At 43.6% G+C, this 23233-nt stretch overlaps 1 protein-coding gene across 4 annotated transcripts in view; it reads left to right on the plus strand.

The window, feature by feature from the left end:
* Nucleotides 1–13583: 13583 nt before the first annotated feature.
* Nucleotides 13584–23233, plus strand: part of PIEZO2 (piezo type mechanosensitive ion channel component 2) — a 454403-nt gene continuing 444753 nt past the window's right edge. For all 4 annotated transcript variants that reach the window (XM_059409177.1, XM_059409173.1, XM_059409174.1 and 1 more), the window contains exon 1: nucleotides 13584–14646. In XM_059409177.1, the coding sequence (XP_059265160.1) occupies nucleotides 14583–14646 (64 nt within the window). In that variant the 5' untranslated portion in view covers nucleotides 13584–14582. The remainder of the gene's footprint in view (nucleotides 14647–23233) is intronic.

The raw sequence follows: 23233 nt of genomic DNA on the forward strand, positions 1-23233 counted from the left end.
ACCTACACACATGTGCACACAGACACATACACGTAAAAGTTAAAGTAGTGAAACTGCTATGAAGAAAAAGAACAGCCCACCGAGAAGGAGAATAATGAAAATTTGGGAAGAGGGTACAGAAGCTACAGACTGGGGGGTTAGGGAAGGATTCTCTCAGGAGGGGTCTGAAGCCACAACTGAAGAATGAGAAAACACCCTTATAAGAAGTCAGAGAAGATGAGCTTTTGGGGGGGGGGGGGGGAGAAACCAGATGTGTGAGCCTTGAAAAGAAAAAGAACTTGTTTTCACGTGGAGTGAAATCAAAACCCCTGCCTAGCTGCATGTCCAAGGCGTTTAGCCAATATCAATGCCCACTTCTAATCCTTTTTAATATAGAAAGTATATTAGAAATAATACATGTTGTCCTTGGCGAGGATTCATGACTACTCTGTAAGGGGGGTTGTCAAACCACATGTGGGCCACCTTGTGGGACAGGATTGGCTGCAACTACAACCAGGATGGCCTAGCCCCTGGCATCTGTCTGAATCTTGCAGAGCAGTGAAGCAGACCTAACTGGCAACTGTCCTCTTGGGCAAGAAAAGACCTGACACGAGTCTCAGTAACACACCAAGCCCATGAAGAGAGAACACTGGCTTTGTGATCCAACTCTCTTTTTGTGTGTGGCCTTGCAGGCTGTGCCAGGGGGAGATGGCCCCTGAAAAGGTCCTACTCTGGACTGGACGTGGGACAGGGACTCCATTTTTTACTACTATGTGCCCACGCCAAGGACAGTGTCTGAAATAAAGCAAATGCTAAGAGTACAACGACAGCAAACAAACAAACAAAACACAAAACCCCCCCGAAAGCGTTGCCCAAGTTGATGGATGGGATTTAGAGCAGTGAAGAGAAGGGGAGGAGTCGTTTGGCCACTGTGCTTTGAGGGTAGAGAGCATTTCACAGCTTTTACTGAATACCTTATTTCACATGACTGGCTGCTTTATTGTCTTGTTTGATGAGTTGATTTCTTGGTCGCCTGTATATGGGTTTATTGGAAGAGAAGGGAATATGTTTGGGGAGAGACGAATGAAACATAGTGTCTGTTTTGGGAGAGACCACGAGTGTTTTCAGTTGCCTGGTCATCGAGCAGCGCCAAAGCCAACCCCCGAGCTCTCCTCGGCACCTGCCTTTCACCGCCTCCCCAGGCACACTGAGTCCCGCTACTCGTGGTCACAGCTGCCCCTTTACAGTGCATGGCCCTTGCTTGGATAGCAGCCACCTGTCAAGGGAGGTTATGACCCCACTGCATGCCCTGGGCACCTCATGGCCAGTGACTGACCAGCAAAGAAGTACAACAGCAGTCCCTTTCATGAAGCGGAGTCCTCTCTGTGATGCAGTCTGCATTTCTAAGGGCTTCTTGCGACCAGGCTGACCCCAGTCTGTGTTAGAGTCCCCATCCTTCTTTCGCTCTCCTCCTCTGCCCACCTGCTCTCCCACCCCTCATCTGACAGCCTCCCCTCAAGCAGTCACTTGCACCAAAAGCACCACTCAGGCTGGGCTTCTAGAGACGCTGACCTAAGGCAGCCAGAGTTCATCTTCCTTCTTGGCAAGGGCCTTGTTCTCTGCCTGGACTGATTCCCCCCAGTTGGATATCTGCTTCCCAGACTCAATGAGCTTAGGGATTTCATGTTTACCTCCTTATTTTCATGCCAAGAACAACTGTCAGGGGAAACGTTCCCTCTAGGAACTTCCTTGCTAATGGGACCAAATATTGGCAATGCATTGATCAGATCAGTGTCCTTTTCTATTGCACAGTGTTCATTTGATCACTGGAAAATATTTCCACTCTCCATACTTTTGGGTTCTTTTTAAAGGACAATCATATTCCAGTCATTGCCATGTGCTGAGGAAGAAAGCTCACATTTACATACACTAAATATCATATTTTTAATCTCACTGGATTCCTATTAAACTTCTGGGAGTATAACTCCCTAAGCCCTTTCATTTATGAAGAATTTTTTTTTTAATTTTTTATTTGTTTATTTTTTTAAAAAGATTTTATTTATTTATTTGACAGACAAATCACAAGTAAGCAGAGAGAGAGGAGGAAGCAGGCTCTCTGCTGAGCAGAGAGCCCAATTCGGGGCTCAATCCCAGGACTCTGGGATCATGACCTGAGCTGAATGAAGGCTTTAAGCCACTGAGCAACACAGGCGCCACCCCCCAAAAAAGATTTTTATTTCAAGACTTTCTTTTCTGCAAAATGTGTATTATTTTAGAGATCGCAAGAATCTGCTGATCTTCTCTGTGCATGCTTTATGTAACAGCGTATCTGTGCAAAGAAGGTGCATCTACTTGCAAGAGAGGATATTTCAATCATTGCCTCTTAGTAAAGTGGTAAGCTAGAAACTTTTCTCTGGCTTTATTCCTACCTAACTCCCAGGAATGATTTGCAAATTAATGAGATAATGTCTGAGAAGCACTCTGAGCTCTTAAGAGAAAGGAACCAGATAAACGCAAGGTATCATCATTATAGTCACTACAATCTGCTTGACTTTCAGGCTTCTGGGAAAATGATTAAGCTGTTTCTTCCTTTCCAGCAGCCCTGTACCCAAGTGGCCAGACCCTTGGTTTCTGTACAGACTGTGAGTTTGCGGCTCTCTCTGGCCATACTTCATCTTCATTGTTTTAACAAAAACAGAATTCCAGAATTTTAAGTTCCCCATTATAGGTCATCCAGCTTCTAAGTGCACACACTGGGGTTTGAATGTTGATCTGTTTAATCTCAGATCCCTTCCTCACATACTCTTGTTTTTTTAAGGATGAGAAATAGCTTCCCTAACCTCCCTGATTCCATGATGAGAAAAGGGGAGAGAGTGAATGAGGTTGAATCACACTATGTAGCAATTCCAGCTGGGGCAGATATATTCATCCAATGGTAAGGGCTCTGGGGTTGGGGGGGTTGGGGGGGCAGTGCACTTTTACCTCCTGGTGCGGGTTCTATCATTCTTACTGAATTCTTGAGTCCCCTTAAAGCCCTGTGTTCAAGAACCACAGTATCTGCGTGTTTGGGTGGATCTCCAATGTCAATGCCAGGACATGGCTGCTGAGGCTGTGGGCTCATCCTAGATCGCCCCCAGAATGCCTGCTCATGGTATCCATTGTGCCTGTTGTCCCAGAGCCACCACAGAGCTGTGGAAAGGACTCCGGTGCAGTCTGCCCATCTGTCTGCTGGTCCTAACTCTGCCCCTTGCTTGCCAAGAGACCTTGAACAAGTCAAACCTCCATGCAACTCAGATGACTTGGGGAATGAATTGGGGAGGATGCGAAAAGTACATTGTATTGTATTGGACTGGATTGGATTTTAAAAGGTACATTTTTGGGGCAAGAAAGGAAGACAAAGCCACGGCCTCTTAACCTGAGGTGCTTTGTCCTCAAAACACATGTGGACACACCAACCAGTAAATGTTTCACTCCTCTGTCACTGTCTTCTTCCAGCCTGGAAAGCAGGCTGAGCGCTGGAGGTTGAGCCACTGTCTTGCCCACGTGAGAGTCACCACAAAGGAATATCAGAGGTGAACGGTGATAGGATGGAAGTGTCAAACCAGCCTGAGATGCTGGAGATGTTACAGCACAGCTGCATGAGCTCCGGACTACCCATCTCGGGACTCTAGGCATGTGAGAAAAATCTATTCTTGTTTGCTTAAGCCACTACCACAGGGCTTCCATCAAAGCAATTTTCATTCAGTCAGATCTAATGGGAATTGAACAAAAAATTCAGCACTATCAAGAGATTTTTTGAATTATGTTTTATAAATGATTCTTGTCCTAAATTTGTTGTGTGCCCTGATTTATTAGGTAATGATAGTGAGATGTGTACATATATGCTAAATATTAATACTGCATATATAAAATATAAATATATATGATACAAATATAAATATAAATAAAATATATATGTATCATGCATACAAATATAAGTATCATACATATTAACATATTATAAATATAAATATCATATATAACAATACACATTTAGCTATTACCAGATATAGATAATGCATATGATACCTATATGTTTAATTGATAACATAAAAATATCATTACTCATAGCTGGGGCATATGCAAAAGACCGCCTTTTCTGGTCAGTGTGTGTATGTGTGTGTGGCCCAGAAAACATGGAGACCATCTCCCCATAAAGTCTGCAAACTCAATGATAGTAGTCGTTCAAAGCTTTATAGTATCGGGTACTTTTGATCTACATTAGAGCCCTGAGAAATAAGGATTATTAATACAATTGCTTAGCTTTTCTGCCTGCCGAAACTGTAGGGCAGAGAGGTTGTGTGATTGTGCTCTGTTCCTTGGCAAGGAAGACAAGAGGGCAACCACACACCCAGTCTTCTTGGCTTTCGGGCTCATGTTCTATTCCTCAGTTGTACTATTTTTCCATTCTGAATCAGAACTTCTTCCTGAAGTCACTAATGCTGACCTGTTCTAGAAACTATCTCAAGAAACTTGGGGTGCCTCGGTGGCTCAGTCATTAAGCATCTGCCTTTGGCTCAGGTCAGCATCCTAGGATCCTGCCCTGCTCCTCAAGAAACCTACTTCTCCCTCTCCTACTCCCCCTACTTGTGTTCCCTCTCTCACCGTGTCTTTCTCTGTCAAATAAATAACTAACTAATAAATAAATAACTTCAAAAAAAAGGAAAGAAAAAAAAAAGAAGAAGAAGCAAGCATGTTGCTCACTCCATGGGGAAAGAAATGCCCTAAAGGCCACTCTCCTTGCATCTGAGTTTCTACGAAGTTGCCAAATGTAACATGATTTTCTCTTCCAGTGGATAAAATGAATGGAGTCAGGACTCATGGGGAGAAATATGCTTGATCCACATTATTTCTGTGAGAATTCTCCTCAAAGCTCTTGGCTTAAAAAATACAGCATTAACTAAAAATTATGTTAGTGATCGTAATGATAATACATACTGGTTTACATTTCATAGCTTATAGGTTATTAAATGTGTTCAAGTGTGTTTCCTCATCTTGTTTTTCCAACAAGCTCGTGTGTTTAGTTGGGCTTGCTTATGCCAAGTCATAAATCAGTGTCAGCGTATAATTACTGAGAAAATTAAATGATATATGAGTTTATCACAATAAAAAAAATGTGATTGTCCAACAAATACCATAGAACATCATGGCAATACAAGACAAAAGGGGAAAATACTACAATCTGCCATTGACTGAATCAAACTATATTAATTTGTTCTGTTATTCAGCATACTTCATTTCACATAATGAAATCATAGCTTGGCCAGAATTTTGTTGGCTTTTTAACATATCAAACATCTTGCTACTGATTTTTTCGTAATTAAAATATTTGAATACAGTTCAATGAATAACCTATAAGTGGGCTCTATTAATCTCTTTCCTTATTGCTAGATAATCAGGTATTATCTCCAGCTTTTTCACTCTCATCAAACAATGTTTTAATGAATGTATTATGATGAAAAGGTTTTCTTTATTTTGTATTAGTTCTCAGGATAAGTTTATAGGATTCATGTGGGATACATTTCCCCACATTCCTTTATGAAAGGAGTCTTCAAATTTACATTGGATTAAAAAAGAAACATATGTTTGCCTTTCATCATAATTTTGCCAACATCATTTACAACATTTTCAAGTTAATCATGTATTTCATGGGTGAAAAATTGTGCTCCACTTTGGTTTTTAATTTTTCTAATCTTAGTTTTAGCAAGGTTGAATGTCTTCCTGTGTATTATTTTTCTCCTAGGTAAATTTCATGAATTATTTAAACACTATGGCTAGCAATCACAACTCATTGTCATATGTTGTGAATATCCCCCTCCGTCTGTTGTTTTATTTCATATTTTCATGATGCTAATACTTATTATATACTTTTTTATTGAATGGTTGAAGTCTAACAATATTGAAAAACTTTATGGGTAGGTTTGTGCAAGCCTAGCTTCGTGAAGGTGTGTGTGGTAAGGGATATTGAGGAGCCTCAGGAGTTTTTGGAATGAAAAATATGAAAGAGAAGTAATTTCCTGGGGTACAGGCATGCTAACAGGGAACCTTGAAACATACTTTTTTTATCTTGGCAACTTGTTGTAGAGCAGAACCTGGAACTGCATAGTTGGATCGGAAGAGGGACATGCAGGTAGACTGTGATAGGTTTTTATCAGATGAAGGGCTGGGATTCTTCTCGGAATGGAGTTAGATGTCCGGGCAAAGCAACACGAGTGGACACTCAGCTGGAGAGGAGGAGTTGAGTGAATGGCCAGGAAAAGGACACGTAGGACTTGCCCAGGACTGGATTTCCTCATGTGCTACCTGACAAGTTCCCACACAACCCCCCACTGCCATCACCAGCTAAAAGGGCTGCGGGCTTGGTTGAATGCCCTGTTTTTCTTATTTTGCAATTTTTAGTAATTTTATCTTTGAACTTGTGTTTTGCAAGTGACATCCAGAGGACAAAGGAACATGACGTGAGCAGAGATACATGTGATATGCATGTCCACCGTACATTGGTGTTCTGTTCACATTTGGCTGGCCTGGTGTCCGTGAGCAGAATTCAGTGGACCTGCGATTCTGGGGAGTACATGGCAGGTGTGTTACTTATGACTGAGAAAGCTGCCGGAACACTCACAGCCTCCAGAGTCCACACCATTTGTTTGAACAAGAGGGCAGAAAGATGGCAGTGGCACTGTAAAAATCACTGATAGCCAAGGCACACTGTTTGTCCTGTCCTTTCTTACTTAGGTGACTTCCCTGTGTTAGCGAACCACAAATACTCTGAGTAATAACAGGGACAGAGAAAAGAAGACAACCCACAGTTCCCTTTGCTCTTAGTCTTTTCCTCCCCATCAGTAAACTGGAAGTCCAGAGTGCTGGTAGCACGTGTGTGTATCAAAAAGGGAAATGAAAGCAATTGGGTTCATTTCATGTCAATAGTTTTGCCAAGAACAAAATAGGAATGCGTGCACAAGCTGCAAAATATGAATTATGTGACTTCAGTGATTCTGCAAATGAGGTCCCTGCTCTTATATTTACATTTAAAACTGGCATTGCATGGTAAAAAGATTTGTGGTTAAATTCATGCTAATAGCTTAAATAATTTTAATTTTTTTCACATAGAACATCATTAAATGGCAAATGAAAAATGCTGCAGCAGTTAGAGAGAAATGCTGTGGGAGAAAGCGAAGAACTTTCTCTTCTAGTACCCTTAGCACTTTTCTGCTGCTTTTTGAACAAGGAGTTCACATTTTGCACTGAAATAATTTTGCACTGAAATTCACAAACTGTGTAGCCTGCCCTGGATTCATTCGGGGACGGGGAGGGGGGGTGGGAAGAGGGAAGCCAGTTATTTTAGGGTGTCTACGAATGCTGCCACTGTTGTGAGATGTATAACATCAGCAACTTGTATTTTGGAAAAGACACTTGATACTATTCGTTGTATGTTCACCTTTGATTCTGTAGCACTCTTTAAAATGTCTACTTTCCTCAGCTTTTTAACAGGATACAGAAAGAGGCATTTTCTCCGACCCATTAGAAAGGGGGGACAAGTGAACCCTGGGTCTAGCTCTGCAGCAGTGGGTGTGAAGACTCTGCTTTCCTGAGGTGATGGCGGGGGAGGGGGGTTGGTTCTGACCTGGATATTGTATTTCGGTCTTGGGAGAAAGGACACTGGCGTCCTCTATTTATTTTAGTGAGAGGGACCATTTCCTCACATCCCAAAACAAACAAGCAAAAACGCTCATGAAGGACCTAAAAGAATCTTGGAAAAACCCGTGATGTTTATCTCATTGCTGGGCAAGCAGAAAAAAGTCTCATGCTGCTCCACGGAGGAAAAGGTCTGGACTTTCCAGAGTCAGGAAGTGCACCAGCGACGTCTGCTTTGCTTGTTTGGCAGGTTGGTGAGTATTGCTCAGAAGTGCCAGGGCCTTCCATCGACTGAACAGTGAACGGACAGCATGAATACATTCTGGACCTCAAGAAGCCCGTTGGCTACAGTGTGGCCACAGGCCCCGAGAACACACACACATATGCTCTCTCTATACAAAGATTTAAAAGAAGGTACACTAAACACACAGAAACTTCGAACTGGGAGAAATTTGAAAAAAATCCAGCAGTTATTTTAGCCAGAGCAGCAATGATGACCCAAGTCTGGAAACTTCCTACCAGTGTCTCTGGCTGAGTCTCTGTGCAGAGTAGCAACCCAAAGGCAGGTCCACATAGGCTGGTAAACCCCCAGGTTTGCGGGCAACCATCCTTATTCCTTGAACATGCCTGGCTGCGTCCATTATTCTACTTTTGCTTAGTAAGCATTTAGGACTGTTACAAGCAAATTAAAAAAAAAAGAACATAGAAAGGACATGAATTAGAACTCATTGTGTAAGCTGTGGAGGACCCAGAGTTAGTAAAATATGGAAATTGACTGCAAGATGCTTGCAATTCCTTCACCACATCATGTCCTCTGCTTCCGGAAGGCTGGCTGTTCTTCCTGCCTCCCTTTTGTCATTCCTCCTCCACTCACCTAGATACGCCTTTATTTGTTCCACAAGTATATAGACAGTGTCTGCTATGGTCCACGTCCTGTTGTAGGTGCTGAGGGTGCAGCAGTAAACAGGACAAAGCCCCTGCCCTCATGCAGCTTACCCTCTCGAGGATCCATCACCCTCCAAACTGCAATAAACCCACCCTCTTGGGGAATCTGTCCTCCCGGAACTCCCCAGGAATGAGTTGGGTTCACTGTTTATACTCTCCTCTAATGTCTAATGCCCCTTTAGTGCTCTGCACATGTGTATTGTTTACTTCATTATTTATAATTATTTGATTAATGTCTGTCTTGATAGGATGCTCCTTCATAAAGGCAGCAGCCACTTGGTTCTGCTCCTGCTGTATTTCTGAGCCCATCAGTGTATCTTTGGCTGCAAGAGATCTTTGTGGATTGTGCCTAATTGCTTGCTTTCCTGACTTAAGTACTTGTATTTTTTTTTTCAATATGTTTTTAGCCGAAAGGTGGCACTGCAGGAGAGTAAGTGAACGAAGCTTCCACCTAGAGGACTGAATAGTCATTGAATGGGCTCTGTGAGTCCTCCTTATGGGCTAACATTAATAATTAGAGCCAATTCCAAAACTTGCATACCCATATCTGAAACTTCTATAAAAGACCAGTGAATGAAAATTATTTAGGCTTACTGAGAATATTAGCATTTCTAAGACCATTGAAGAGACCTTGATGGAGTTTAAACACATATAATTGGAATTGAGATCATTCTGAAGTGTGTATTTATTAACTAATAAATATCTACTAGGATACAGACTGGGGAGCTATAAAGAGAAAATCTCGTGATTTTTGTTTTGCATATTAAGTTGCTTCAAATGACTGTAATTCACTGTTAAATTGTCCCCCCAATTTCAGTGCCCATTTAAAAATTCTCCCCAGAGTTTGATAAGCCTTTTTAGACCAGCAACCTCTTCAAAGCCTTCAAAAGCAAATACACAGAAAACAGCCAGACAACTCCTGAGATAAAAATCTGCTCCTGATATTGGCTGTGAATAATGAATGGTGGTTTCCACGTGTTTGTGTCAGCCATCTGGGGACCTGTGTGCCCAAGGCAAGTCATCAGCTTTGGCAGAACACCCTCCCCATGAGTTTATAATCTCTTCCTTTATGTGTGAACCTTGCAAAAAAAAAAAAAAAAAAAAAGTAAAATTTTACATGCTCCATTATTTTCATATGAGCTCTTTCTTACCCAGTAATAGATATTTTGTGTGTTTGGACATGTGTGTATGTGTCATGGAAGCAAATAAATAGCAAATAAATCGAATGCAACTCATTTAGAAACAATGTTTGGCTGTGTAGCCTGCTTTATGCCTTGCTTTGTGGATGAAATTTTGTCTGTGCACTGAAAGCCTAAAATCTGACTGGAAAGATAAAACACTTATACATGTCAGCCGATTTTTCAAGGTTCTTGACACAAAATCAGCAGTCTGCTGGCTACATAAGACGTTTTATGCACCTTCCCTTTAGATGACCCTGGAAAGACTATTAGGGGGATAACCTCTGTAGCAGAGGTATAACACGGTGATGCCTCTTACAAATTATTAGAAGTGATCTAGGTTTTTGAAATACAGGGACCTTGAAAATACTTCCACTGTAAACATTAAATCTACAGCTCAAAAAAGTTGCAAAAACTTCTGTTCTGCTTCCAAATTTTTTCAAGTATAGGAGCCCCAAACTATGTGCCTCCTAACTAATGTCTGTCTAACTAAAATGACTTCTAAATAAATATTGTGACTTATAAATTAAAACATAGAAATGGATACATCTAAAAATGTTGTATGGATACATACCGAAGGGAAACATGTTACCAATGCTAGAAGACATCCTCTAGGATGGCAGGAGGCAGGCATCCCATCCTCTGTAAGGCTAGATGACACCAAGGAATTTTGGCAGAGGTTGCTGGGAGAAGAAAATGCCAGGTTGACAACTTTATGTTCCTCTGGGAAATAGGGTTTGCAGCGTGACTGAGATGATACCCACCCCTGAGATCTTCCAAAAGAAGCTAACAAAGCATTTGAGGTCATAATAAATGAAATAGGGCAAGACATGATATGGGGTAGTGTTTGAATAGTGAGCATGCTAGAGAAAATTAGCACCAGGGTTGAAGATGGTGTTTCTGAATGATTTTGTTAATCAGTGTAGCATTAAATTAAGTTCAGAAAAGATCATATCTAAACAGGTAAGATGAAACCCACACAAGGCCAAACTCAAGACGAAACAAACGCAAGGCACAAAGTTTATGGCTAAAACTCAAACACTTAGGAAATGATGTATTATGCAACTGTGCCATGGTTTTTAAACATATTACTTAGATCCCCTGCATCTTCCTGAGTATGGGAGCAGGTTACTGTGCTTAGTGTGACAGTCTCAGAAATACAGAACCAGTCCTTGTTTTCCAGCAATAGCGATGACAACAGTTACAATAATGGTAATAATGGCAGTGAATAGTCACTGAATGATTACTATGCACCAGACACGTTGCTTAGCACTCTATAATTTGTCTCTGTTTAAACCCACTGCATATCATGTAGGTTTTATGACTTTCTTCAACTTGGAAGAGGACTCCAAGGCACTAAACTCTCTGTAATGATCAAATGGAGCTGTTGCATTGATTGTCCACATAAATGCAGAGAGGCATGTGGTGACTGGTGCTTAATTCATCGCCTGTGCTAAACTTGGGGTCATGTGCTTTAGGCACTCATCAATTATCAAAATAATGTGTTAATGAGTTTTCTATGTAGTTAATTTTCTCCCCCCAGATATTTTCTACCTCATACTGGGTCTCTTGCTCAGATTGAGGATTAAGGTCTCTAGCCACGCTAGAGTCCTGACCAGTGGGATCAATATTCTTGTGGACTAGCGAGTCTTTAAAATCAAGGCTGTCTTTAAAAACAAGTTAGGTATTAGGTACCTACCGCTTCTCAATTTAGGTGAATTTTAGGGTAAAATAGCCCTTATAAAGACAATGCCACTGGTTACTGATATGCATTTGTCACCCCATTACGAAAATGTAGCCCCCTGGAAGGAGGATTTGGTTTGGTGATGCCCATATTGAAAACTTAAAGCACATCTTCTGAATTCTGATATGTAAATGAGGACGGTGATTGTCTACTCAGACTGCACACCTGAGAATCACATGAGAGCTTTCACAAAAATATAGGCATGGAAGGGAGGGTATGGAGGATTAAATCAGAATCTCTGGGTATGGAGACTGAGCACTGAGATTCCATACGGGGCTTTCCAGGTGACGGTCACATGCAGCCAAGATGGAAAATACTTTATACGTATAGTTTAGACAATTAAAACTCCTTAGGTGCATGTGCTGGTAAGACTAAAAGAGATCCAGGTCTTACCATCTTTAAAAACTGAACAGCCATATTGGTACACAATGTGGCAGAGAAAGCAAGTAATACATTTGGTAAGATCATCTATCTGCTAGGTTTCTTGTGTCTTCTAACTTAAGCATCCGTGTTAGTTATTTTGAAGGCATCTGCATGACTGGTGTATGGAAAGCTTAGAAAGGATGTGAGGAAATATTCAGAGAAAACTGAACATTCATATAGTTACGTGATACTATTTAAAATTCAGGAGGCCTCTGAGACTTCTTAGGTCCAAAACAAGTTGTGGGGGGTGGGGAGAGAAATCCATCTATGAACATCCATCCAAATGCTAGGCAGATTCTGCAAAACACAAAACAGTTCTTGGTAGTAGTCAGTGATTTGCTGATAATTTAAGTTCCTATTGTCTCCACCCCTACTTTTAGGCTCATGAATACATTTGGGGTTTAGATATCCAGGCTTCTTCAGAGCTCCAGGGTATACACAAGGTCTAGGTTTGGGGGTATCTTCACAAGATTTTGCTACCTCCGGTCTTCATTTAAAAAGTAATGGTTCAGTTTGTCATTCTCACAAAATTTGGGAAGGCATCTGAACTTAAAACACAAGTTTGCTGTTATCTCAAAGAAGGGAGACCTGGTTAACACAGAGAAGCAAGGTTTACATAATTTTCATCAGCAGATTTTTCTATCATCTCCAACCAATTCAAGCCTAGAATGCTGGTGCTGATTGAAGTTAAATTCTTCCCTCTCATCCTCTTGGTGGAAAAAACCCCAACTCTGAATGGTCCTCCCTACAGATCAGAAAATCATCTGTCTTCTGTTTCTGAGGATCTCAACAGAGCTCCAGCAGGAGCAGATCTCCCCAATTCTTGGATAATGGGGAAGTGAGGGACCGGGACACACTGGCATCTCCCAGCGGCTACCGATTTCTCTAGATCTCACCCAGGGAACAAGAAGGAGAAAAGGGAAACCGTATACTCTTTCCCCCAGGAGTCATAGCAAGGAACAAACAAATCTGAGGCGAAAAGAAAAGAAAAGTTCTCCAGAATGTACTAAGTGGGTACATATCTGAACGCCCACACCCATTCTCGGTAAGACCGGGGATTTCTCAGAGCCCATTCGGCTTTGAAACTTCTCAAAACGACTTCACAAGAGGTTATTGGTCTGGATTGATTCCGGGCTCTATTTTTCTTAATCGATGCAAGTGGGTACGCGTGAACTTGGCACAAGTGACAGTTCCACAGAGTTGTTCAAGCCCCCGACTACTCTTGTGCCACACCTGTGCAGTTTTCCTGGCGCACCCAACGATTCTCTGAGTTTGTGTAAGCTCAGGGGCACTCCCTGTGGACGGGATGCCAGGATTTGGGGCTTCTGTTTCCCGCAAAATGACCGGACGGAGCAGGGCTGAAGGTCTGGTGGAGCCAGCAGCGGTGGAAAGGCGCCGAGCAGGGGCAAGCGGACGCTTAAAAGTCCACGCGGCAGGAGAGGCCGCGCTTCTCCCTGCGCGCCGGCGCCACGGGTGGGGGCGCGCTCGCCGCCTCGGTGCTCCGCGCCCGCCTCGAGAGCTTCAGCGCAGGGGCGGGCTCTCCGCGCGCCGGCTCCGGAGCCGCGGTCCCATTGGTCCGTGGGCACGCCCGTCCCCGGAGTGAGGCTTCGAAAGTTTCATTGAAGGCAGAGAAGTGCGCGCCCGCGGGGAAGTCAGGGCTGCGCCGCCTGGGCGAGGCTGCACGGCCGCGGGCGGGGGGCGCGCTGGCATCCGGACGGCGTTTGGTTTTCATTTTATTTTTTTAAAATTGAGGCCGTGGAGGAGGGAATTGGAGCCGAACCCACTGGCTTTGTGCTTTCGTCTTGATTTCTGCCCACGCTCGCACGATTCCTCCTAGTAAAGGAGGGACTCGCAGCGCCACCCCCGGACCGATAGCTCGAGCCCCGTGCAGTCGGGGATGGTTCTGCGCGCCTTGCTGCTCCCACCCGGGTCTGTCCCGCACGAATCTGGGGGGCGCAGAGGCTGAGCTGCACCGCCGCTCAACGATCTGCCACGGGGCGGTTCGGGACCTCGGGCAGCTCCGAGAGTCCAGGCCGAAGGCCGTGCGCCGCAGCCTGCGTGAGCAGGGGGCCGGCGGCCAGCAGCAGAGGCACGTTGGCTCCGGTGGGGATTCCGCGAAGAAAACTGCCCTCCCGTCCCTGAGCGACGCGTCTCCAGGAGCCAGGCTAAAGGACAACTCGCCCTTCCTGGCCCCTTTCCTCGCTGCGTTCCCCCCCCCCCCCCCCGGGACCCTCCGAAGTGCTCCGTGCAGGGTTCTGGCTCCGGCTCCCTGCTGAAGAGGCCACCGCCGCCGGACTGGGGATTCTACACTTCATGGGCCGGTCGTGGGGGGGTCGGGCGCTTGGCGAGGGGGCTACCTAAAGCCTGGTTAGGGGAGGCCGAGCGCCCGGCGACGCGTCGAGGAGAGACCGGCCAAGGGCGGCTGAGAGACCTGCAAGGGGCGAGAGAGAGCCGAGTGAGGGGCGGCCCACACCCCGGGGAGCGCGCCCTCGGGGCGGCCAGCGCGGCGGCCCTCTGCGAGGCGATGCTGGGTCGGCTGCGAGCCGCCCGCCGCCCGAGGCCCTAGGTGGACATGGACCTGACGCCCCAGTCTTAGGGACCTCTAAATTCTCCCCTGTGCTTGGACTCGGCGGACCGACGCGATGGCCTCGGAAGTGGTGTGCGGGCTCATCTTCAGGCTGCTGCTCCCCATCTGCCTGGCAGTAGGTGAGTGCGGTCCGCTAGCCGTGGTTATTTGGGGAGGCTAGAGGGGGAGTCTGACGCGTGCTGTTGCCCAGTGCCACAGCTGGGCTCCTTCACTTCCCGCGCCGGGGCGCACGACTGGGGTCTCACAGAACGGTCCAGGGTTCTGACTGCCAGGTCTGGCATGTGCTCAAGACTCTGTGTTGAATTTAGTTACACGTGGAATTTCTTTCGTAGAGTATTGACTTGCGCACGAGGGATGCCAATCTGCCTGGAAGGCGGTCGTACACTGCCTTCCCAGGTACAGCGCAGCATCGAACCAGAGTCCCCTTGCGCCCGCGTCCGCAGACGCAAAGCACCTGGCGTACCCAGAAGGTACCGAAGCCATTTCGCCCCCAGCCCATATCCCAGAAATTGTGAGGGAGGAAGGGAAGGACTCTGGCCATTCTAAAAAGAGAAAAAGTTAGAAGGTGCAGGGAAACAGTACCCTCGCGTTGCTCACTTTGTTTTATTCCGCAAAAGCCGGTACAACAAAAGCGCTGGATGCTGGGGCCATAGAGGACCAAGACGCAACTCCGCCGTCTAGGCGCCCGCCCTTACAGATTTTTAAAGGGCTAGGGAGCCGAACTGGGACTCCTGGGATCGCTGAGGGTTAAGGGAAGGGTCTTCGACTCTTAGTCGATCTCACTATTTCTGCAGGGCCAGCGGGTCGTTAAAAACAACTGGGTGTCTGGTCTAAAGACTGGCATCCTGCCTAGAGTGAGAGTTTCTGAGATGCTCTTGTAATAGAAGGTGCCTGTTATCCTGAATCCCACTTCTAGGAAAAACTGACAGCGCCTTACTTATCGCTTACCCCACCAGAGCTAGAAAACGGAACACCTTTTACCAAGCAGCAGCTGCCTTTACAAAAAAGCATGACCTTCGCAGAAAAAAGCCACCTTTCTGCAGTTTGCTAGAGGTTCAGGATTCAAGATCATACCTGTGCCAGGTGTTTTATTTGTGCAAGTAATCGACAGGGAGGCGCTAATCCCAGCTACTTGGAAGGATTTTGTAGTGGAGTATTAAGTTGTCAGAAATCCTCCGCGGAAAGCCAGAGAAGGCTTTCAGGGTGAAAATAGTCCCTGGAGAAGGCACAGCGGCCTCGGGCAACCGGAGGGGTCCGGGGCGCATGTGCTGGTCTTTCTTTGCCGTTTGAGTTTCGAGGCAGGACCATTTTGCAAGCATCTTTATCCTTAACAACCACGCCCGGAGGTGAGGAGCGCAGCGTGCTCGAAGTTTACGTGGACGTCTCTCTCTACCAGTTTGCTTAAGTTTCAAAACGGAAAAGGCTTTAGGAGAGCGACATGGGGAAAACTGCACCGGGATTGTGCTGGTGCCTTCCATACATACGGTCTGGGGAATCGTCTTGAGTATCTGAAGCGCCTGGCGCCGTGCCTGGCAGTTTACTGTTTGCCCAGTGGAAGCCAGTGCAGGAGTCTACAAGGGGCTTTCAGTCCGAGGGCCAATCTGCGGTTGTCCGTGCGGACGGAGCAGGAGGCCTGGGGAGTGGCACGAGGATCAGAAGGCACTCTCTTCCTCTCTCCGCGGTGTCCCCTCATCCCACTCCTTCCTCCACCCTAGCCTCTTTCTCCTCCTAGCCTCCTCTCCGGGTAGCAGCTCGCCAAGACTGTTGGAAGGTTTGGGCAGGTGGTTACCTGCTGCCAGCTCGATCCAGTCTGAGCTGAGTGTTGTGACAGCAGGGATTACCGGCTGTTGGCCACCCACGTCGCCCTGAGCATCGGCCCTGGCAGCCCGGGATGCCCCTGGGGTTGCGGGGGCCCGGGTTGTGTCATTCCGTCTAATCCCTGGTAGTCTACACCGCAAATTCCATCAGTGGGACTGCTCTGAGCTCTGCCTCTGAGGGGCAGGGGCGCACCGCACTCCCAGGTCCTGCGCGCAGAAGCCCGAGGCGCCCGCGGGAGACTCCAGAGCTGGGCGAAGGTTGCCAGGGGTGCAGGGCGGAGCCTGGAACGCTGCCTGAGGACGGGGTACCCGCACGGCCCTGGGCCTCTGGCTCCCACCCTCTGACTTGTTCCTTGGCGCTCGGTGAGACCCCGCGCCGTGGCTAGTTCGCGGGACCGGACCTTCCTGGAAGGAGAGCTGGTTTCAGAGACTCAGATGCTAGCTCTCGCTCGCCCCTCGACTTGCTCCAGAGTCCTGGGCCGCCTTTCCTTTCTTGCTTAGGCTTCTTCTGGATTCCCACGCATCCTCCAGGCTAACAAAAGGAAGGCTAACCTGTATGTGGGTGGGTGGATGGGTGTGCGGTGGAAGCCCCCAGCTCGGACTGGAGCCTGTTGCATCCCCCACCCTTGTGGAAAGCCGACCTAAGGAAATGTGAAGCACAAGGACCTCGGACCTCGTCCCCTGCCTGCAAGAGAGCTAGAGCGAGAGCTCCCTGGAAGAGCAGAGGGCTGATCCCGAGAAGCCCCTCACTTGTTGGCTGCTACTTAGGAAAGACAGCCCACTCCCCAGCTACTGTCAGACGCCTTCTGATCCTTGTACTTGTGGGGACAAAAAGGGACTGGGTTGGTGTCGCCTGTTGTGGGCATTCAATTTTCATCAAGAACTGGTTATTTTCAAGGTTATTGGAGGGTTTTTCAGGTCTGCCTACTCCCACGGTGCTACTAAAACAAATATTCAGGTTTCTGTAATATCCTGGTCATGGAGAGTGCAATGATTTGTTTGCCATTACCATCGATTTTTACATTTTAGCCATCTATTTTTATATCTGGGTAAGGCAACCTTCAAAGCCAGGCCTTTGCAGAAGCTTGTGTATTTAAAAACAAGACAAAACATTTCTCTAACATTGATGCTGAATTTTTTTCTGCACAGATCTGCTCTAGTCATTTTGCCTAGATGTTCAGATTAACTGTCATTGTGTTTAAATAGATGCATAAGGTTTTTCTTTTTTCCTGTAGAAAGAAGTTCACAGAGAAGTGAGAAGTGAAACAGGTCTTTTTAATGCAGGTGTTCTGTGGCTCTTGAGCATTAAACACAAAATAAAAATACGATCTAATATAAAATGGTTGTTTACCATCCTAAATAAATATCCAGAGACAGATTTTCCCACATCAGCAGAAACTGAGCACTTTAAAGATTTCCAGAATTATTTATGATTATTGAGTAGCCATTCTGACTTTTTTCTTACAAATACTACATAGTGGGGGGGGGCAGACAAAAATCTTCTATATTATGAAATCTCTAATAATTATAATACTATCTGATCATTATTGAGTGCTTTAAAAATATGTTTACACTCTTTTTCTTTTAACATGACTGTACTGTCCCACCCATCTTTAAGTATATGATTTGAGTCTATTTCTGGGTCAAAACTGGAATTGACCATTTTAATTCACATGCCCTTGACCCATGCATTCCAGTGCTGGTTGGCATTTCCTAACATCTTGCCTAAAGAGGCAACTTAACCATTTTCAGGGCAGGGAAGGGGAGCTGGCTTAGACAGGACAGATTGGTCCAGGAAGAACAGAATTACAGTGGCATCATTACCTTTTGCTTCCCTTAAATAAAGTGGCCAGAGCTTAGGAGAGAACCGAGCAGAACAGGAGACTATAAAGCACACAAAAAGAATCAGCCAACCAACTAGTGTTCTGAGAAAAAAAAAAAATCATACTTGTGTAATTATGCAAATCCTGGAATAATTTCTAAAATTCCCTTTAGAGATACTGGATAAAAATTAGAGCAAAGCCACGGTGTTACTTTTGAAATATGTATGGGTGTAGCTATCTAAATATAATTTTTTTCTCTATAGCATAATACATTTCTCCCTATGTGGCATGTGTTATTTCAAAATCACACTGACATACACTCAAAGAATTATAGATGATGCCTCATTGGAGGTCTCCCCTCTGTCTTGCTCCTGCTGTAGCTCTCAGTGGAAGGAGGTTTCAGCTGTTGAAGGATGCATTAACAGTGTTCAAAGTTCTTTTTTTTCTGTTACACCTTCTTAGTCTTATGTAGATAGATATTATTTATCATTTTTGGAAAGGAGAAAAGTAATAGTGGGAAGGATTAGAAATAGATAGTTTAATTCTGAAATAAAATATTTTATAGGGGCACCTGGGTGGCTCAGTGGATTAAGCCTCTGCCTTTGGCTCAGGTCATGATCTCAGGGTCCTGGGATTGAGCCCCACATCAGGGTCTCTGCTCAGCGGGGAGCCTGCTTCCCCTTCTCTCTCTGCCTATTTGTGTTCTCTGTCTGTCAAATAAATAAATAAATAATAAAATTAAAAAAAATATATTTGATAAATATAGATGGACTTGGTCATTTTGTTACATGGGTTGTGAGAGCTGGAACTGTGTGTCCAGCCTCTGGGTTTGGCATAGGCTGTGTTGCTTTGCAGGGAAAATATGCTTGCTCATAGTCAGTGATAAGCAGGCTGCTTTGTACCTCACTTTCGGGGAAAAGGGGCTGTGACTTGGCAGTTTCAAACATCTCCGTTCACATCCTCGCTCTGCCCTTTACTATGTGATCATTGAGTTGTTTGTACTTCTTCTCTTTTCTTTCTGTAAAAGGGAGTTTTTAATGTCTCCTTCCTTGAGCAGGTGGGAAATAGTGCTGTGCACACCTTGTGTAGTGCCTGACACTCTGCAAGTGTTCAAAGTGGGAGGTATTATTATTACATTTATGTAGATGAGCAGAAGAGCAGGGATGCTTGAGGAATGTCTTGGTAGAAATTAAGACTAACCGATAGTGACATGGGTTATAAGGATACTGATATGAGTAGGTGGGATTCACATGAGAGCAACTCTGTACCTTCCTATGACCAAATTACACTATTGAAAGTGGGTGTGTGTGTGTTGTGGAAGAATTTTTAGTTATCAGGATTTTTCACACCAGTTTTGCTTGATATTCTACATATGCACATTGCATTTTCTGGTTAAATAGTAGGTCTCCCTCCACCTGTGCTGCCAGTGCTTACTTTTGACTTTCTGACTTTATACCACCATTTTCACAGTATTTATTGAATATTATTTTACTTATTCATCTGCTTTTACATCGGCATTTTCCTTTTAGTTCCTATGCTACTATAATTGTATAAGAAGTTGCACAGTAACAATATATAATATTATAAATTTTCCCATAAATTTCAGGAGAACTTAGAATAATACAGGCACATCTAGATATTTAAGAGCAATTGATTAAGAAGAATATGATTATACAATATACATAATATAAAAAATTAAATTTTGTAAGAGCTGTAGATGTAAACAGTTGCTTTGAGGACATGGATTCAGGTATACACAATAAAACAAGTATATCATTGAATTGAGGCTAAACACAAAACTGTATTGGAAAACATTTTCAAAATGTTTGGCTGTAAGAGATAAGTGTATATGAGGCTTATCGCCTTCACCAGATGCTCCACTTGGCCTTTCAGACCCATCAGGACATGGCAGGATCAAGAAGGATACATAGGATCTTTGGAAAGAGCACATTAGACATTTTTGACAATTTCATAATTGTGGCCTCCCCAATGATTATCTAATGGGCATGGCCTATTTAGCCAAATCATTTTTAAAATTTAAGAGTGATAAGAATTTTTTTTGTATCTTTTCTGTTTATTGGTAGATTTTTGAAAAACTACATGTAATAGTCCTTAAAAATGCATTTTAGGGCGCCTGGGTGGCTCAGTGGGTTAAGCCGCTGCCTTCGGCTCAGGTCATGATCTCAGGGTCCTGGGATCGAGTCCCGCATCGGGCTCTCTGCTCAAAAGGGAGCCTGCTTCCCTCTCTCTCCCTCTGCCTGCCTCTCTGCCTACTTGTGATCTCTCTCTGTCAAATAAACAAATAAAATCTTTAAAAAAAAAATGCATTTCAAGGGGCGCCTGAGCAACTCAGTGGGTTAAGTCTCTGCCTTCAACTCAGGTCATGATCTCAGAGTCCTGGGACAGAGCCCCACATCAGGCTCTCTGCTCAGCAGGGAGCCTTGCTTCCCCCCTCTCTCTCTGCCTACTTGTAATCTCTCTTTGTCAAATAAATAAATAAAATCTTTTTAAAAAAATACATTTAAAGTCTCCTGCAGAATATACTTTTTTTGTTTGCTTCATTTTATCGTATCAGGATGGTGAAGTTTTCCAGTTCTCACTTTTGAATGATCTTCTTTGCTGAACTTGTAGGCACGATTCTGCCTTCTATGAGGATATTATGGATGGACATATTTAAACGTTTTGGTATGCGAATTCCAAATTTTAGATACATTTTATAAAGAAGAATGGATCTTTTGTATCTATCTATGTGGTTAGTTCCCGCTTTCTGTTACAATTTCACTAGTCATCTGGGGGTGAAGGTGTTGCTAAGACTTTGCTCTCTCCTTTTATTTTTATTTTACTTTTATTTTCCAGTTTTAATGAGAAAAAATTGACAAGCATCCCTGTATAAATGAAGGGCACACAGCATGATGGCTTAACTTTCATATATCGCAATATATGTGATCACCACAGTAGGTTCAGCTAACATCCATCTTCTCATATAGATACCATAAAATGAGCAGAAAAAAGAAAAGAATGAAGGAGAAGAATTCTCATGATGAGAATTTCTTCTCAACACCTTTGCTGTATGTCACACAGCAGTGTTAGTTGTAGCCATCATGCTGTCCATTACATCTCTAATACTTCTACATCTTACAATTGAAAGGCTGTATCTTTGCCCAACTTCCTCTAATTCCCCTGTTTCCTATCCGCTGCCTTTATTTTATTTGATTTTATTTTAAATTCCACATATAAGTGAAATGTTACAGTATTTGTTTTGTATTTCTCTGACTTATTTCACTTAGCATAATGCCCTTGAGATCCATCTATATTGTGGCAAATGATAGGATTTCCTCATTTTTCATGACTGAATAATACTCAATTGTGTGTGTAGGTATGTGTATATATATGTTTCTTTATACATTCATCCATCAATAGACACTTAGGTTGTTCCCATGTCTTTGCTACTGTAAATAAAGCTGCTATAAAAATGGGGGTGCAGATATCTTCCTGAGTTAGTGTTTTCATTATCATTACATATATTCCCAGAAGCTGAGTTGCTGGATAATATAGTTTTTCTATTTTTAATTTTTTGAGTATCCTTCATGCTGTTTTTCATGGTGGCCACACCATTTTACAATCCCACCAATAGGCACAAGGGTTCGCTTTTCTTCATATCCCTGCTAGCATTTGTTATGTTGTCTTTTTAATGATGGCCATTCTAATAGGTATGAGATACTATCTCACTGTAGTTTTAAATTGAATTTCCCTAATGATTAGTGATGTTGAGCGCTTTTCATGTACCTGTTGGCCCTTTGTGTATCTTCTTTGGAAAAATGTCTATCCAGGTTATTTTCCCATTTGCTAATTGGGTTATTTGATTTTTTGCTGTTGAGTTGTAAAGTTCCTTATATGTTTTGGATGTTAATAGGTTGTCATTTCACTTTGTTGTTGTTGTAGTTGTTGTTGTTTCTCGGTGCAAAAAATTTTTGGTTTGATGTAATCTCACTTGTTTATTTGGTTTTGTTCCTTATGCTTGAAGTGCCACATCCAAAAATTCATTACCAAATCTCATGTCATGGAGATTTGTTCTTGTGTTTTCTTTCAGAAATTTCATGGCTACGGGTCTTGTCTTTTAGTCTTTAATCATTTTGACTTAATTTCTGTGAGTGGTATAAGATATGGGTTCAGTTTCATTCTTTCACATGTGAATATCCAGTTTTTCTCACACCATTTATTAAAGAGACTGTCTTTTCTCCATTGAGTATTCTGAGCTCCCTTATCAAATATTAGTTGACTGTGTGTGTTTGGGTTTATATCTGAACTCTCAATTCAGTTCTATTCATCTGTTTTGAGTGTTTTTATGCAAATACAATGCTGTTTTGATGACTATATCTTTATGGTATAACTTGAAATCAAGAAGCATGATGCCTCTTGCTTTGCTCTTTCTCAAGATATCTTTGTCTATTCAGGGTCTTTTTTGCTTTCTTATAAACTTTAGGAGTGTTTTACGTACTTCTGTAAACAATGCTGTTGGAATCTCATAAGGATTGCATTGAATCTATAGATGGCTTTTGGCAGTATTGACATTTTAACAATATTAATTCTTCCAGTCCATGAACACGGGATACCATTCCGTTTATCTGTGTCACGTTTAATTTCTTTCATCAATATCTTGTCATTTTCAGCATAGATATCTTTTATCTTCTTAGTATTTCATCATTAAATTTCTTCCTAAGTATTTCATTGTTTTTGATGCTATTGGAAATTTCTTTTTTCTTGTTTTGAAAATTTCATTGTTAGTGCCTTAACTGCTCTCTTAAGGAGTTATTTATTCTATTACCCAAACTCAGATGGATTTTCCTGTATTTTTTCCAACTGTGAACTCTCTCATTCATTCCCTGCCTCCTCCTTGCTTTAGACTTGGTTTGATCAACACCCAGCTTCTTATCCTCCCCCTACAGCCAGCTCTCATGAGCTCAGTGCAGAATTTCCTTCCTCTTCCTGACCTGTACAGTTACATTGATACTGTTGGTGACATTGACCCTCAGGTGCAAGAGCTTTGCAAATAAAATATCTTGTTC

This window comes from Mustela nigripes, chromosome 8, assembly GCF_022355385.1.
Source record: "Mustela nigripes isolate SB6536 chromosome 8, MUSNIG.SB6536, whole genome shotgun sequence".
NCBI classification, from domain to species: domain Eukaryota; kingdom Metazoa; phylum Chordata; class Mammalia; order Carnivora; family Mustelidae; genus Mustela; species Mustela nigripes.